The sequence below is a fragment of the Nerophis lumbriciformis genome, linkage group LG29 (genome assembly GCF_033978685.3).
Source record: "Nerophis lumbriciformis linkage group LG29, RoL_Nlum_v2.1, whole genome shotgun sequence".
Taxonomy (NCBI): Eukaryota; Metazoa; Chordata; class Actinopteri; order Syngnathiformes; family Syngnathidae; genus Nerophis; species Nerophis lumbriciformis.
Window position 1 is genome coordinate 3,043,107 of NC_084576.2, and position 17,680 is coordinate 3,060,786.

Genomic DNA, 17,680 nt, shown 5'->3' on the forward strand with positions numbered 1-17,680 from the left:
GCGCCTTTTAGGGGCTCTTTTAAGCTTTAGCTGTGCTATACTATCAATGGTGTCGCGCAGGGCGTCGTTAAAGTTGTTAGTGAGGTTATCAATAGAGCCGACATAATTTGGGAATGGTGCCATTACCGAAGGCAGTAGGCCAGCAAGAGTCATCGTTGTGGCAGCATTAATGTTGCGGCTGCTATAGTAGTTATTATTATTAGTTTGTTGACAATGAGTCAGAACTTCGAATTTTATAAGGTAATGATCGGACATTACTTTAGTATACGGGAGTATCGTAACTTTGGAGGTGGTGACACCCCTGACCAGCACTAGATCTATCGTATTTCCGTTGCGATGCGTAGATTCATTTATTATTTGTGTAAGACCACAGCTATCAATTATAGTCTGGAGCGCCATGCACTGAGGGTCCGATGGGGTATTCATATGGATATTAAAGTCCCCCATTATGATTATATTGTCGGCGTGCGTCACTAAATCAGCAACGAACTCTGAAAATTCACTGATGAAGTCCGAATTGGGTCCTGGGGGGCGGTAGATAACAGCCAGGTGGAGAGGCAGCGGTGTGACAAACCTCATAGTAAGCATCTCAAACGAGTTATATTTATTATTTAGGTTCGGGGTAAGATTCAAGTTTTTATTGTGGATGAGTGCAACTCCCCCACCCCTTTTAATGGGACGGGCAATATGCGCTCCCGCATAGCCAGGAGGAGACGCCTCACCCAGCGCAAAGAAATCGTCTGGTTTGAGCCAGGTCTCGGCGAGACCAATAACGTCAAGATTATTGTCTCTAATGACCTCATTAACTAATAACGTTTTGGAAGATAATGATCTTATGTTTAAGAAGCCCATATTATAGGTAGTGGGCTGTTTTGAGGAGTTTTTGTTGAAATTATCCGTAGTAGCAATATTAATAATGTTGTGTTTATTATGTGTAGTGCACTTTAAATAATTTCGACCATATCTAGGAATTGATATGACGGGAATTTTCCGATTGTTTGCTTGATGTTGTGATAAACCGAACGCATCATAACTTGCCACCTCAGTAGAGTGCATGTCTACTTCTGACACAGAAAAAACATTTTTTGAGTTGTGTATTGTTGTAAAATAGTTGCTATGTGTGCAGGTATTATCCAGCCTGGCGCTGGCTAGTTCTATTTTAACTAACTTCTCACCCGGACTAGCGCTTCTTTGAGGATTAGCCTTTCGCTTTGTTGTTAGCCCCGCTCGGCATCCCCGCTTCTGCTTCCGCTCACACCGCTTACGTGTCCTCCTTTGACGGTCCTCGCTGGCACTTGACTCCGCTGCTTTAGAGGCCGCTGGATGTAGCCAGCGAAGAATCCCCATGCTAGCGAGGAGGTCGAAAGTACCCGCATCTTTCAGCCTATAACGGCCCGATCTATCCACATCCAGAATCGTCTGTCGGTCGTATCTGATCACGAAGTGTCCACGCTGTGAGCCAGCCATGAAATAGACAGAAATTGACGGGTATTTTTGCCAAATCGCTCTACACTTCCAAGAGCGTCTGCAAGCCGCTGCCATCAGGGCGCCGCCATCTTGGAGAACTGTTCTCCCGAAATGTGTTTGTCATTCTTGTTTGGTGTGGTTTCACAGTGTGGCGCGTATTTGTAATTGTCTTAAAGTTGTTTATACGGCAACCCTCAGTGTAACTTGTATTGCTGTTGATGAAGTATGCGTTGCATTCACTTGTGTGTGCGTGCAGAAGCCGCACGTATTATGCGACTGGGGCAGCACGTTGTTAGAATGGATGAAAAGCGGACGTGACGACAGCTCGTAGAGGACGTTATAGGCAGTGCCTTTAAGGAACGCCCTTAAGGCAGTGGTCCGGGTGGACTACGAGATATAATGACTGATGAACACCTTCGTTCGATAATGAAGGTTGCCTCAGCTCAAAGCCTGAGCCCCGACATTAATGAACTAGCATCCAAGAAAATATGTTAGGTATATCTGGCTTGGGCACATCAGATTAGATCAGTGTGTTGCAAACTGAGCAGTTTAAAGGCCTGAATGGTTGGTTTATTCATTGATATTTTATTTTCAAATTTATTAGCCTGTGAAAAAAATTAATGTTGATATTTACCTCAGAAGGCTGCAAATAGGAAAGAGGCATTCAGTTTTTATTTAAATTGTATTTGATATGCAGCACCTCCAAGTCCGAGTCCATGGTTCTCGCCCGGAAAAGGGTGGAGTGCCATCTCCGGGTTGGGGAGGAGATCTTGCCCCAAGTGGAGGAGTTCAAGTACCTCGGAGTCTTGTTCACGAGTGGGGGAAGAGTGGATCGTGAGATCGACAGGCGGATCGGTGCGGCGTCTTCAGTAATGCGGACGCTGTATCGATCCGTTGTGGTGAAGAAGGAGCTGAGCCGGAAGGCAAAGCTCTCAATTTACCGGTCGATCTACGTTCCCATCCTCACCTATGGTCATGAGCTTTGGGTTATGACCGAAAGGACAAGATCACGGGTACAAGCGGCCGAAATGAGTTTCCTCCGCCGGGTGGCGGGGCTCTCCCTTAGAGATAGGGTGAGAAGCTCTGTCATCCGGGGGGAGCTCAAAGTAAAGCCGCTGCTCCTCCACATGGAGAGGAGCCAGATGAGGTGGTTCAGGCATCTGGTTAGGATGCCACCCGAACACCTCCCTAGGGAGGTGTTTAGGGCACGTCCCACCGGTAGGAGGCCGCGGGGAAGACCCAGGACACGTTGGGAAGACTATGTCTCCCGGCTGGCCTGGGAACGCCTCGGGGTCCTACAGGAAGAGCTGGACGAAGTGGCTGGGGAGAGGGAAGTCTGGGCTTCCCTGCTTAAGCTGCTGCCCCCGCGACCCGACCTCGGATAAGCGGAAGAAGATGGATGGATGGATGGATGTATTTGATATGCCATTGATATTTTTTAATTATTATTATTATTATTTGAAACTCGATTTTGCACGTCACTATAAAGTTATATAAGCCTTGCTTGTTCAATATTCAATGCAAAACTTGTTTGGGTCCCTATTAAAAGGTGAATTTGTTCAACCTTGGCCCGCGGCTTTGTTCAGTTTTAAATTTTGGCCCACTCTATATTTGAGTTTGACACCCCTGGTCTAATTCAATGTGTCTTTATTTTGGTTAAATATCGTCCTATTTTTACCTGCTCCGATGTAAAAAACAAAACCCAAATAAGATATACAGTTTCCAGCCCAGGGCGGGCACGGCTGATTCTGTGGGCGGACCATAAGTTAAGTTAAAGTTAAAGTACCAATGATAGTCATACACACACTAGGTGTGGTGAAATTTGTCCTCTGCATTTGACCCATCCCCTTGTTCACCTCCTGGGAGGGGAGCAGTGAGCAGCAGCAGTGCCGCGCCCGGGAATCATTTTTGGTGATTTAACCCCCAAATCCAACCCTTGATGCTGAGTGCCAAGCAGGGAGGTAATGGGTCCCATTTTTATAGTCTTTGGTATGACTCATAACTGTTCTTACTGCATCTTTACATGGGAGTTAACCTAAAGTTGTGACTTTAGTCCCAAACATCATATTACTGCCACAATGATCGCTTCAGGAAAAAAAAAAAATATTGGTAAGATTTTGCCTCAGCAAAGCTAAGGAAGTCAGTTAGTGAGCAGTTTCAGTTTATTTGGAACATGCATATGATACAATGTAATGCATCACACAATTCCAGTTGTTTCATTACAGCGCATCCGAAAAGGAGTAAGAAGAAGCAGAGCTTACTTAATCCTACCCCTTTTCATACTATAGCAATTTTATCCAATTTCCTTGTTCTCTGTAACAGAACAGTGAACATCAATCAATCAATCAATCTTTATTTATATAGCCCTAAATCACAAGTGTCTCAAAGGGCTGCACAAGCCACAACGACATCCTCGGTACAAAGCCCACATACGGGCAAGGAAAAACTCACCCCAGTGGGACGTCGATGTGAATGACTATGAGAAACCTTGGAGAGGACCGCATATGTGGGTAACCCCCCCCCTCTAGGGGAGACCGAAAGCAATGGATGTCGAGTGGGTCTGACATAATATTGTGAGAGTCCAGTCCATAGTGGATCCAACATAATAGTAAGAGTCCAGTCCATAGTGGGGCCAGCAGGACACCATCCCGAGCGGAGACGGGTCAGCAGCGCAGAGATGTTCCCAGCCGATGCACAGGCGAGCGGTCCACCCCGGGTCCCGACTCTGGACAGCCAGCACTTCATCCATGGCCACCGGACCTGTGCCCCCCGCCCCTCAAGGAAAAGGGGAGCAGAGGAGAAAAGAAAAGAAACGGCAGATCAACTGGTCTAACAGGGGGGCTATTTAAAGGCTAGAGTATACAAATGAGTTTTAAGATGGGACTTAAATGCTTCTACTGAGGTAGCATCTCTAACTGTTACCGGGAGGGCATTCCATAGTACTGGAGCCCCAATAGAAAACGCTCTATAGCCCGCAGACTTTTTTTGGGCTCTGGGAATCACTAATAAGCCGGAGTTCTTTGAACGCAGATTTCTTGCCGGGACATATGGTACAATGCAATCGACAAGATAGGACGGAGCTAGACCGTGTAGTATTTTATACGTAAGTAGTAAAACCTTAAAGTCACATCTTAAGTGCACAGGAAGCCAGTGCAGGTGAGCCAGTATAGGCGTAATATGATCAAACTTTCTTGTTCTTGTCAAAAGTCTAGCAGCCGCATTTTGTACCAACTGTAATCTTTTAATGCTAGACATAGGGAGACCCGAAAATAATACGTTACAGTAGTCGAGACGAGACGTAACGAACGCATGAATAATGATCTCAGCGTCAGTCTCAGCAGTTAGTGAATGAAGTGCACATTTGTAGTTGTTTCCACATATTTCTGCACAATAACTCAGATATGGTAACATTAGCGAGCAGTAGAGAATGTGAAGTGATTTTTGGCCGTAGAAAACGACAAAGTTTTAACGCCATCACCTGGTACATGTTGGCGTTTTCACGCATGTTTTATGCTCTTACACCTAGCATCTGTTAGCTGTTAAGTAGCTGTGGCACTGCTACAAACAACGTACAGTCAAAAACACTTTTAGTCAAGGGTACACATAAAAATAAATTAGTGTTATTTTCAAAGATGTAGTGCAGTGATCAGAGTATTTAAAAGTAACAATAGGCTTGTTTTTTGTTTTTTTTTCGAGAACCCTGCTTATAAACGAGGACCTTGCGCATCTCGGACACATGAAAGCTGAGAATAGGCACAATTTGAACAACTTTGCATTCTGAAATTCTTCTCGGGCATTACAACCGACTGCATGGACTACATAAATATAGGCACATTTGGTGGCAGTTTTACTTGATTCAAATTTCTCGTCCATTGGAAGTGCTCATATTTCATAAAAATCAATTCCACCATTCTTTCTAGGTAGCGAGTCCCTTGTTGTTGTTGTTTTTTTTTCAGGGGTATCAAACGGTACCTCTGGATTGGCAGACCGGGGTGGTGGTTCCTCTCTTTAAGAAGGGGAACCGGAGGGTGTGTTCCAACTATCGTGGGATCACACTCCTCAGCCTTCCCGGTAAGGTTTATTCAGGTGTACTGGAGAGGAGGCTACGCCGGATAGTCGAACCTCGGATTCAGGAGGAACAGTGTGGTTTTCGTCCTGGTTGTGGAACTGTGGACCAGCTCTATACTCTCGGCAGGGTCCTTGAGGGTGCATGGGAGTTTGCCCAACCAGTCTACATGTGCTTTGTGGACTTGGAGAAGGCATTCGACCGTGTCCCTCGGGAGGTCCTGTGGGGAGTGCTCAGAGAGTATGGGGTATCGGACTGTCTGATTGTGGCGGTCCGCTCCCTGTACGATCAGTGTCAGAGATTGGTCCGCATGGCCGGCAGTAAGTCAGACACGTTTCCGGTGAGGGTTGGACTCCGCCAAGGCTGCCCTTTGTCACCGATTCTGTTCATAACTTTTATGGACAGAATTACTAGGCGCAGTCAAGGCGTTGAGGGGATCCGGTTTGGTGGCTGCAGGATTAGGTCTCTGCTTTTTGCAGATGATGTGGTCCTGATGGCTTCATCTGACCAGGATCTTCAGCTCTCACTGGATCGGTTCGCAGCCGAGTGTGAAGCGACTGGGATGAGAATCGGCACCTCCAAATCCGAGTCAATGGTTCTCGCCCGGAAAAGGGTGGAGTGCCATCTCCGGGTTGGGGAGGAGACCCTGCCCCAAGTGGAGGAGTTCAAGTACCTCGGAGTCTTGTTCACGAGTGAGGGAAGTGTGGATCGTGAGATCGACAGGCGGATCGGTGCGGCGTCTTCAGTAATGCAAACGCTGTATGGATCCGTTGTGGTGAAGAAGGAGCTGAGCCGGAAGGCAAAGCTCTCAATTTACCGGTCGATCTACGTTCCCATCCTCACCTATGGTCATGAGCTTTGGGTTATGACCGAAAAGACAAGATCACGGGTACAAGCGGCCGAAATGAGTTTCCTCCGCCGGGTGGCGGGGCTCTCCCTTAGAGATAGGGTGAGAAGCTCTGCCATCCGGGGGGAGCTCAAAGTAAAGCCGCTGCTCCTCCACATGGAGAGGAGCCAGATGAGGTGGTTCTGGCATCTGGTCAAGATGCCACCCGAACGCCTCCCTAGGGAGGTGTTTAGGGCATGTCCAACCGGTAGGAGGCCACGGGGAAGACCCAGGACACGTTGGGAAGACTATGTCTCCCGGCTGGCCTGGGAACGCCTCGGGATCCCCCGGGAAGAGCTGGACGAAGTGGCTGGGGAGAGGAGAGTCTGGGCTTCCCTGCTTAGGCTGCTGCCTCCGCGACCCGACCTCGGATAAGCGGAAGAAGATGGATGGATGGATGGATTAGCTCAGGGGCCACATGGAGGAAAATCTATTCCCAAGTAGGCTGTAATGGTAAAATCATGGCATGATAACTTAAAAATAAAGACACTCAGCATCAAGGGTTGGAATTGCGGGCTAAATCACCAAAATGATTACCGAGCGTGGCCACCGCTGCTGTTCACTGCTCCCCTCACCTCCCAGGGGGTGATCAAGGGTGATGGGTCAATTGCAGAGGATAATTTCACCACACCTAGTGTGTGTGTGACTATCAGTGGTACTTTAACTTTAACTCCAGGTTGTTTACTTTGTTTTACTTTGGCCAAAAAATAGAACAAGCAAATTATGAAAACGTACACATCACAAATAATCTCCTGGACAAAACATTTCAAGTTTGTTGAAAATTCTGAGGAAAACACAATGAACTTGGACTTTGTCTCAGTTTATCTACAAAGCCAGGATTAAACTTTAAGTCACAGTCTTTCTGGGATTGAATAAAAAAACACAACATGTAAACTCTTCTAGGTATCAAATACCTCCTTTGTCATGTCCACGCATCAATCCAGTGCTAACTCAACAAACCGTTACAAATCGAGGTAAAAACTATTCAAAAGGGTTAAGTTCACTTTTCTTGTGTTTGACAGAAACATTTTGGGGCAACGATGGTGCCAAACAATGATGTGTTTGAAGCAGAAGATATAAAACGGCAGGTTTTAACTTACATGTGGGTAGAGGAGGAGGAGCTAGAGCATACTTTCCAACCTTGAGACCTCTGAATTCGGGAGATGGGGGGGGGGGTGGTTGTCCCGGGAGATTTTTGGGAGAGGCACTGAAATTCTGGAGTCTCCCGGAAAATTCGGGAGGGTTGGCAAGTATGAGCTAGAGTCACCCTTTACTTTGTACCTCTTGCTTGGCCCAAGTATAAACCGTTTGCTTGCCTAACATAATTGCGATTGTGACATCCAGTGGACACATTTAGAACAGCAGTTTGTTTCGTTCTGGCAAACTAATCACGCGGGCCGGATAAAACCTGTCGTAGGTTTGACAGCCCTGATCTATTTGAATCCAGTTTGTCGCCGGCTTACCCTTTGTAAACAAAGCCTTTATCCAAGAAGTACAGTACAGGCCAAAAGTTTGGACACACCTTCTCCTCATTCAATGCGTTTTCTTTATTTTCATGACTATTTACATTGTAGATTGTCACTGAAGGCATTAAAACAACGAATGAACACATGTGGAGTTATGTACTTAACAAAAAAAGGGGAAATAACTGAAAACATGTTTTATATTCTAGTTTCTTCAAAATAGCCACCCTTTGCATTGATTATTGCTTTGCACACCCTTGGCATTCTCTCCATGAGCTTCAAGAAGTAGTCACCTGAAATGGTTTTCACTTTACAGGTGTATTTTTGATACCTTCAGTGACAATCTACAATGTAAATAGCAGAGGTGGGACCAAGTCATTGTTTTGCAAGTCACAAGTAAGTCTCAAGTCTTTGCCCTCAAGTCCGAGTCAAGTCCCGAGTCAAGACAGGCAAGCCCCGAGTCAAGTCCAAAGTCAAGACTGGAAAGTCTCAAGTCGAGTCCTAAGTCCTGCATTTTGAGTTTCGAGTCCTTTCAAGTCCTTTTAACCACAGACTAATATATTAACACAGATTGTGTATGCTTTTCAAACGCTGTATTTATTTATTAAAACAAGTGCATTTTAAATTGCAGGAAAGAAAATTGTGCTGACATTGCACTTTATAATAGCACTATTAACCAGTCATTTTAAACATTAACTCATTCCTTTACAGAACAAACACATTGAAAAATAAAGTGCAAATGTACTTATTTGTACAAAAGTGTTAACATTGAAAAAAACATGACATATACGTGAACATAACAAAAAAGTTGTACTTTTTATATGTCAGGGCCCTATGCTGCATTGCATTTGCAAAAGACCAAATTAGCCAAGAGTCTGTCAGTCATTTGTGCACGATGGGGGTGTAGTATGATGCCACCATGGCTGAAAACTCGCTCCACTGGAGCACTGGAGGCAGGCACTGCCAAGACTCTCATGGCCACTCGGAACAGTGAAGGAAGAGTCTTCATGTTCATTGCCCAGAACAAAAGGGGGAGATAGTTTTTTTGGGTTGGTGCACTACTTGTAAGTGTATCTTGTGTTTTTTATGTTGATTTAATTAAAAAAAGAAAAAAAATATATATATATTTCTTGTGCGGCCCGATACCAATCGATCCACGGACCAGTACCGGGCCGCGGCCCGGTGGTTGGGGACCACTGAGGTAAACAACCAACAGTATGTCAGAAAGCTAGCTAAAACGGTACACTTATTCATAATATAGTATACATTTTAACTGACCTTTATTTGACTATTTTTGTCTTTTTTTAGGTGGCTAAAATACGCGGTGCTGCTGACCGCCGTCTAACGTTACGTGTGATATATTGACTAACGTAACCCTGCTTAAAAAAAATCACTGAACAAAAAGTATGAATAAGGTAGTGAACTGCAACAGATTCCCGTGTTTGCAATAACGTTATAACGTTAGCAGTGAGTTTACAGCCTCACTGATTTAACTACACAGCAAATAAAAGTCACGTTACTTAGCCAATAAACGTTATCTTACATTCAAAACTTACCGTTCTTTGTGCAACTTCAAATGCCGGACGAAGTTGGAAGTTGTTGCCTCTCCATCAGTCATTTTCGAACCGCATGTGTTGCATACTGCAAACCGTTTTGTGTTGACCACCTCGTAATTTTTATACCCAAACGAAAATATTTTAGGTATCATTTTTTGTTCACTGGCGTGTGGTTTGGACATGTCTTCTTCGTTGGTTGTCCTGCAATTTGATTGGATGAATGCTGTGTGATGAAAACAAAGTAGATCTAATTTGATTGGCTGTTGTACTGAGAGCACACCAGCTGACACACGCAACGCTGATAGACAAGTACACAATGAAAAATACGGAGCGCTCCCGAATAACTTTTTCATCTTTGGGTTTTGGGGAAAGTAGCAAGTCATGTCAAGTCATGTCAATTCAAAAGGCTCAAGTCCAAGTGAAGTCACAAGTCATTGATGTTAAAGTCTAAGTCGAGTTGCAAGTCTTTTTACATTTTGTCAAGTCGAGTCTAAAGTCATCAAATTCATGACTCGAGTCTGACTCGAGTCCAAGTCATGTGACTCGAGTCCACGCCTCTGGTAAATAGTCATGAAAATAAAGAAAAGGCATTGAATGAGAAGGTGTGTCCAAACCTTTGGCCTGTACTGTACGTCTACCCAGCCCACACAATGCGTTGCAAAAAGATGTGGCCTTTTGAACCCTATGTTCCATTTAAATACGTTCACATGCTCTTTTGTGTTGCTGATGTAGAGAAGAAGCAAAAAAGTATTTTCCACCACATCACAAAGACTCACGGCACAGTTATCTGCGTGTCGACTGGAGCGGTGCTGCTGCTGCTCATCATCTCCATCCTGGTGCAAATCAAGCAGCCGCGCAAGAAGGTGCTCCTGGAGACACAATCGGATTTCCATCCATTTCCTACCGCTTGTCCCCTTTCATGCAACAAAAACGCTCACGTGACTCATGTTTTATTTGTCAGGTGTTGGTGCGTAAGAATAACTTGTTCCACCGCAGAGACTTCCAGGAGGTGCTCGAACCGCCACATTATGAACTCCTCACTCTCAGAGAAAAGGTCAGTTTATTAAGCACGTTCACTTTGGGCGCCACTGCTACGCATAAAAAAGACACGGGGAATGTTATTATAATAATATTAACATTATGGAGCCTTTTGGAAAAATATGTTTGAAAGAGGAATCATTTTTGTCAATGATATTATAAATGAGAATGGTAAGATGATGAAGTATGAAGAATTTATAACTATGTATGGTGATGCTTGCTCAAGCTTTTCATTTAATCAACTAACTGGAGTCATTGGGAAAAGATGGAAACAAATAATTAATTATGGAACTACTAAATTATTAGTTTGTAAACCTCTAATAAGAAATTCGAGTTGGCAAAAAGGAACTAAAATAAATAGAAAAATATACAAGTTTTATTTAATAAAGAAATCTTTGAAGGCTGCCCCATACAACACATTTGGAAAATGGGAGGACTTTTTTGACTGCCCGTTGCCGTGGGATGCCATATTCAAACTAATCTATAAAACTACTATTGATGTGCAAAATCGTTATTTTCAAATTAAAATTATTTATAACTTCTTACCCACGGGGAAAATGTTAAAATTGTGGAATATGACAGAGTCAGATGACTGCCGATTTTGTTGTCAGGAGTCTGAATCCACCCTGCATTTGTTTTGGTATTGTCATATTGTGTCTTCTTTTTGGGTGGAAGTTGAAAAAATGTGTTTGAGGATTGGTTTGTTTATGAAGCTTGATGTGGTTTCTGTTATTTTGGGAGAGTTCATTGACAATCATGATTTAATCAATTTAATTACCGTATTTTCCGCACTATAAGGCGCACCGGATTATTAGCCGCACCTTCAATGAATGGCATATTTCATAACTTTGTCCACCAATAAGCCGCCCCGGACTATAAGCCGCGCCTACGCTGCGCTAAAGGGAATGTCAAAAAAACAGTCAGATAGGTCAGTCAAACTTTAATAATATATTAAAAACCAGCGTTCTAACAACTCTGTTCACTCCCAAAATGTACGCAAATGTGCAATCACAAACATAGTAAAATTCAAAATAGTGCAGAGCAATAGCAACATAATGTTGCTCGAACGTTAATGTCACAACACACAAAATAAACATAGCGCTCACTTTCTGAAGTTATTCTTCATTCGTAAATCCTTCGTCTTCGGTGTCCGAAGTGAAAAGTTGGGCAAATTTACGATCCACTGGCAGATGTTGGCGTCGTCTGGCGCTGCCTCCTCGTCTTAGTGAAGGTGTGTTCGCCTTCTGTCATCCATTGTTCCCACGCAGTTAGCAGTCTAGCTTCGAATGCCCTGTTGACACCAATATCTAGCGGCTGGAGGTCTTTTGTCAATCCACCCGGAATGACGGCGAGTATTGAATTAAGCGCGTAAGCGTGTCTCAATGTGATGTTATGAGCTAGCAAATATAACAACTACACTACCCAGCATGCAACGATAGTTACGAGCATGCGCGGTAGCCCTGAGAAGCGTTGTATGCTGGCAGTTAGCATGCTGTGAGTAAACGTTGAGAACTCAGTTAACACGCCTCGTCTGCATTATTTATAATTAGACAGACAACACACTTAATAGGAGCCATTTTGGGGTCTTTACATAAACACACAAATGGAAATGAAACGTCACATATCCCAGCATGCACCGCGCGCTTCTTCTACGGGGAAAAAAGATGGCGGCTGTTTACCGTAGTTGCGAGACCTAAACTTTATGAAAATGAATCTTAATATTTATCCATATATAAAGCGCACCGGGTTATAAGGCGCACTGTCAGCTTTTGAGAAAATTTGTGGTTTTTAGGTGCGCCTTATAGTGCGGAAAATACGGTATAGTACTCGGTAAAAGGTTTATTTTTAAGGCCAAAAACAGATATTCACTTAGTATTACTTTCTTTAAAACATTTATTCAGTATTTTTTAACTTTAGAAAGTTACATGGTTGAAAACGATAATGATGCCAAAAAACATAAAAAAAGATGGGAAGTCCTCAAAGGCTTATGTTGAAAGTGTAATTATTTATAGATTATATGCTATCTGTTGTTGTATTCCCTAACTTTTAGTGACCTGAACATAAGCTGGACTGTAAATACTTTTTTTGTTTTTGTTTTTAAAATGTAATTTTGTTTATAGATTACCGTATTTTCCGCACCATAAGGCGCCCTGGGTTAAAAGCCGCGCCTTCAATGAACGGCATATTTCAAAACTTTGTCCACCAATAAGCCGCCCCGTGTTGTTAGCCGCATCTAACTGCGCTAAAGGAATGTCAAAAAAACAGTCAGATAGGTCAGTCAAACTTTAATAATATATTAAAAACCAGCGTTCTAACAACTCTGTTCACTCCCAAAATGTACGCAAATGTGCAATCACAAACATACGTATATCAACATGGACAGAGCTGCGTGAAAAAAGCCACCCGGCCTCTTCGCGTAAACTTAAACTTACCTTAACCACTCGCTCATCTTTTCTTCATCCATCCCTTCGAGTTAGCTTTTATGATGACGTTGGCTGGAAAGGTCTCTTTTGGCAAGGTCTTCCTTTTGAATATCACCATGGGTGGAAGTTTCTGGCCATTAGCATGGCAAGCTAGAACCACAGTGAAGGATGACTTCTCATTCCCTGTGGTGCGAATATTCACCGTACGTGCTCCCGTTGTATCCACAGTGCGGTTCACAGGAATATCAGTTGCTGTGAAATACGGTAGTAATCCGTGTGCGGATGGAGAGATTGCGTCTTTTCATGAACCGGATCCTTGTCGCTTAGTAGGAGCCATTTTGTGGTCTTTACAGATGTAAACAGGAAATGAAACGTACGGTGATATCCGCGCGTTTTTTCTTCTTCTTCCGGGGGCGGGTGGTTGCTTACAGTAGAAGAAGAAGCGCTTCCTGTTCTATGGGGGCGGGTGCTTACCTTGGCGGTTGCTTGCGTAGAAGAAGAAGCGCTTCCTGTTCTACCGGGAAAAAATATGGCGGCTGTTTACCTAAGTTGCGAGATCGAAACTTTATGAAAATGAATCTTAATATTAATCCATATATAAAGCGCACCGGGTTAAAAGCCGCACTGTCAGCTTTTGAGTAAATTTGTGGTTTTTAGGTGCGGCTAATGGTGCGGAAAATACGGTATATGCAATCTGTTGTGTTCCAAAATTTTCTGGGTTTTTTTTGTTTGTTTGTTTGTTTGTTTGTTTTCTCAGTGTACATGAATGAAGGTGTGTGTTGCTGGACCCGACTTGGACATTATCTGGACTGGACCTGGTTTAAAAAAACAAAAAAAAACCTTTAAACAAAGCTAATTTCATTTACAGCCAGGTCTGGTGAAGATAAGGTCCTTTCTTTCTTTTTTTATTTATTTATTTTATTTTTATTTTTTTATAGATAGGATAAATAAATATTTTCTTGGATAAAGAGGAAAGTGAACAATATAAAAATAATTACATAAGGGAGAAAAGGGAAAGAAAAAATAGTAATTAAATGAAAATGTTAGTGGACCAGCAGCACAAACAGGGACTGTGTTGTGTCCCTTGCAGAAGTGTTGTCCATGTTGTGGAAACCAGAGTATTGTTGGCAGAAAGAAACAACCCCTTTTGTGTGAGTGGGTGTGTGTGAGTGTGAATAGGGGAGGGAGGGGTTTTTTTTCTGGGTTGATGCACTAGTTGAAAGTGTATCGTGTGTTTTTTTCTATGTTGATTTAAATTAAAAAAAAAAAAAAAAAAAAAAAAAAAAAAAAAAAAAAAACATTATGGAGCCAGAACACTGCCTGTAAGCTTTGGTATCCCGCAAACAATTGACAATGTAGAAAAAGTTATATTAGCAACGAAACAAGTTTTGGCAACAAATAAATACAAACATTGAAAAAATACAATATTTTTGGTGCATGTTTTCAATGCCAAGATTCATATTTTGTACACTTTTATTGTTTTTGTGTGCTCCAAAGTGTTTTTTGATCGCTTCTCTTTTTTATGATTTTGTTTCTTTTTTTCCGGATTCGCTTTTTTTTACGGTATGAAAGTAATGGGTTCTTGGCCCTGCACTCTTTAGTATTTACATGCTGCCGCTAGGCGACATCATACGCAAATACGGTGTTAGCTTTCATTGTTATGCTGATGACACCCAACTCTACATGCCCCTAAAGCTGACCAACACGCCGGATTGTAGTCAGCTGGAGGCGTGTCTTAATGAAATTAAACAATGGATGTCCGCTAACTTCTTGCAACTCAACGCCAAGAAAACGGAAATGCTGATTATTGGTCCTGCTAAACACCGACATTTATTTGATAATACCACCTTAACATTTGACAACCAAACAATTACACAAGGCGAATCAGTAAAGAATCTGGGTATTATCTTCCACCCAACTCTCTCCTTTGAGTCACACATTAAGAGTGTTACTAAAACGGCCTTCTTTCATCTCCGCAATATCGCTAAAATCCGTTCTATTTTATCCACTAGCGACGCTGAGATCATTATTCATGCGTTCGTTACGTCTCGTCTCGACTACTGTAACGTATTATTTTCGGGTCTCCCTATGTCTAGCATTAAAAAATTACAGTTGGTACAAAATGCGGCTGCTAGACTTTTGACAAGAACAAGAAAGTTTGATCATATTACGCCTATACTGGCTCACCTGCACTGGCTTCCTGTGCACTTAAGATGTGACTTTAAGGTTTTACTACTTACGTATAAAATACTACACGGTCTAGCTCCGTCCTATCTTGTCGATTGCATTGTACCATATGTCCCGGCAAGAAATCTGCGTTCAAAGAACTCCGGCTTATTAGTGATTCCCAGAGCCCAAAAAAAGTCTGCGGGCTATAGAGCGTTTTCTATTCGGGCTCCAGTACTATGGAATGCCCTCCCGGTAACAATTAGAGATGCTACCTCAGTAGAAACATTTAAGTCCCATCTTAAAACTCATTTGTATACTCTAGCCTTTAAATAGACCCCCTGTTAGACCAGTTGATCTGCCGTTTCTTTTCTTTTCTCCTCTGCTCCCCTTTTCCTTGAGGGGGGGGGGCACAGGTCCGGTGGCCATGGATGAAGTGCTGGCTGTCCAGAGTCGGGACCCGGGGTGGACCGCTCGCCTGTGCATCGGCTGGGAACATCTCTACGCTGCTGACCCGTCTCCGCTCGGGATGGTGTCCTGCTGGCCCCACTATGGACTGGACTCTTACTATTATGTTGGATCCACTATGGACTGGACTCTCACAATATTATGTCAGACCCACTCGACATCCATTGCTTTCGGTCTCCCCTAGAGGGGTGGGGGTTACCCACATATGCGGTCCTCTCCAAGGTTTCTCATAGTCATTCACATCGACGGTGGCAGAGGGGTTAGTGCATCTGCCTCACAATACGAAGGTCCTGAGTAGTCTTGGGTTCAATCCCGGGCTCGGGATCTTTCTGTGTGGAGTTTGCATGTTCTCCCCGTGACTGCGTGGGTTCCCTCCGGGTACTCCGGCTTCCTCCCACTTCCAAAGACATGCACCTGGGGATAAGTTGATTGGCAACACTAAATTGGCCCTAGTGTGTGGATGTGAGTGTGAATGTTGTCTGTCTATATGTGTTGGCCCTGCGATGAGGTGGCGACTTGTCCAGGGTGTACCCCGCCTTTCGCCCGATTGTAGCTGAGATAGGCTCCAGCGCCCCCCGCGACCCCAAAGGGAATAAGCGGTAGAAAATGGATGGATGGATGGATTCACATCGACGTCCCACTGGGGTGAGTTTTTCCTTGCCCGTATGTGGGCTTTGTACCGAGGATGTCGTTGTGGCTTGTGCAGCCCTTTGAGACACTTGTGATTTAGGGCTATATGAATAAAGATTGATTGATTGATTGATTGAATGGCAGTGTTTTAGCTGGAGGGGCGGGTGCCTGTGGGCGGCGCTTATAACAGGTTTACCCGGAAGCAGTTTTACTGTTTACTGTGGTCTCTCTTGTCGTATCCCCCCTCGAGTCGCTGGAGGTCGCTCAACATTACGATAGTCCAGAGGTGTCAAAGTCGTTTTCACTGAGGGCCACATTACAGTTATGTTTGGCCCCAGAGGGCCGCGTCTAACAGTGAATACTATTATTAGACACATTTTTAATGCATTTTATTAGTAGATTTAAATTTAAAAAAATAAATGTGGTAAATTGCAATAATTTCGCCTCAAAATTGAGTGTATATTACTGTAAATGGAAAAACAGTACTGCATTTGTTATGGTAAAAAAAAAAAGCCAGCTCAGTTGCCACAATTTTACTGTACAATTTACATTTGTTTTATTACTGTAAATTAAAAAAAAACCTGCAGTTTTACAATAAAATGTTGGCACCTGAGTTGCCAGGTTTTTTATTTATTTAATTTTTTTACCGCAAATCAACAACTGTAGATTTTTCAGTGTATTACTGTAAACGCCAAAATGGCACCACAGTTTATTAAAGTAAAAAAGTACAGTTTTTTTGCATTTAGAGAAAAATGCTGTAAAAACCCACAGTAAATTTTACCATTTTACCATGAAATCTATTGCTACTTTTACATTGCACAATTTGATGGATAACTTGCTTTGAAATCATTAGTATTAGTATTTATTTCCATTTAAAAAATGGTTTGAATGTTTGAGAATATATTTTTGCATAATTAGACAATATTTAAGTTAACATAATTTGCGATTACTGTCATGTCTGTGTGATCATGTTTTGTTTTGGTTATGTTCGGTTTGGTTTTTGGACTCTTTGTGCACTCTTGTTTGTTTTGTCACCGTAGCGACCCATTCATTTCACCTGTTTCACATGTTGGACTCATGCACCTGTTGTCAATCACCACATCACTATTTAAGCCTGTAGTTGCTAGGCAGTCAGCCTGGCGACATCACTCCAGACACCCCTGCTAATCTGACCAGGCCATAGTTCATGCTGCTCTTTTTCATGCTCGTTTCTTGTCACAGCAAATGTTTATTTGTTTCATGTTCATAGTTTTTTGCCCAAGGGCTAGTTTTGTTTTCTTAACCAAGTTTGTACTTCCGCCTTGTGCGCGCCTTTTGTTTCTTTTGTTAGTGTAAAAAAATAAAATATGTCTTTACCTGCACGTCTTGTCCACTCCAACCTTCCTTGCAACTCGGGAAAACGAACAACCCATAGACCACGTCTTGACAATTACATGGAGTACATACTTTTTTTTCTCCCAAAATAGAAGAAAGAATACATTTAATAAGAAAAGTTACAGTACTTTATTGATACATAT

The 17,680-nt window shown here is 43.0% G+C and overlaps 1 protein-coding gene across 1 annotated transcript in view; it reads left to right on the plus strand.

Annotated features, from left to right (window-relative positions):
• neto2b (neuropilin (NRP) and tolloid (TLL)-like 2b) overlaps positions 1 to 17,680 on the plus strand; it is a 79,452-nt gene that overhangs the window by 54,801 nt on the left and 6,971 nt on the right. Inside the window, exons 10-11 of the mRNA XM_061925213.1 lie at positions 10,171 to 10,301; positions 10,400 to 10,492. Of these exons, the coding sequence (XP_061781197.1) occupies positions 10,171 to 10,301; positions 10,400 to 10,492 (224 nt within the window). The remainder of the gene's footprint in view (positions 1 to 10,170; positions 10,302 to 10,399; positions 10,493 to 17,680) is intronic.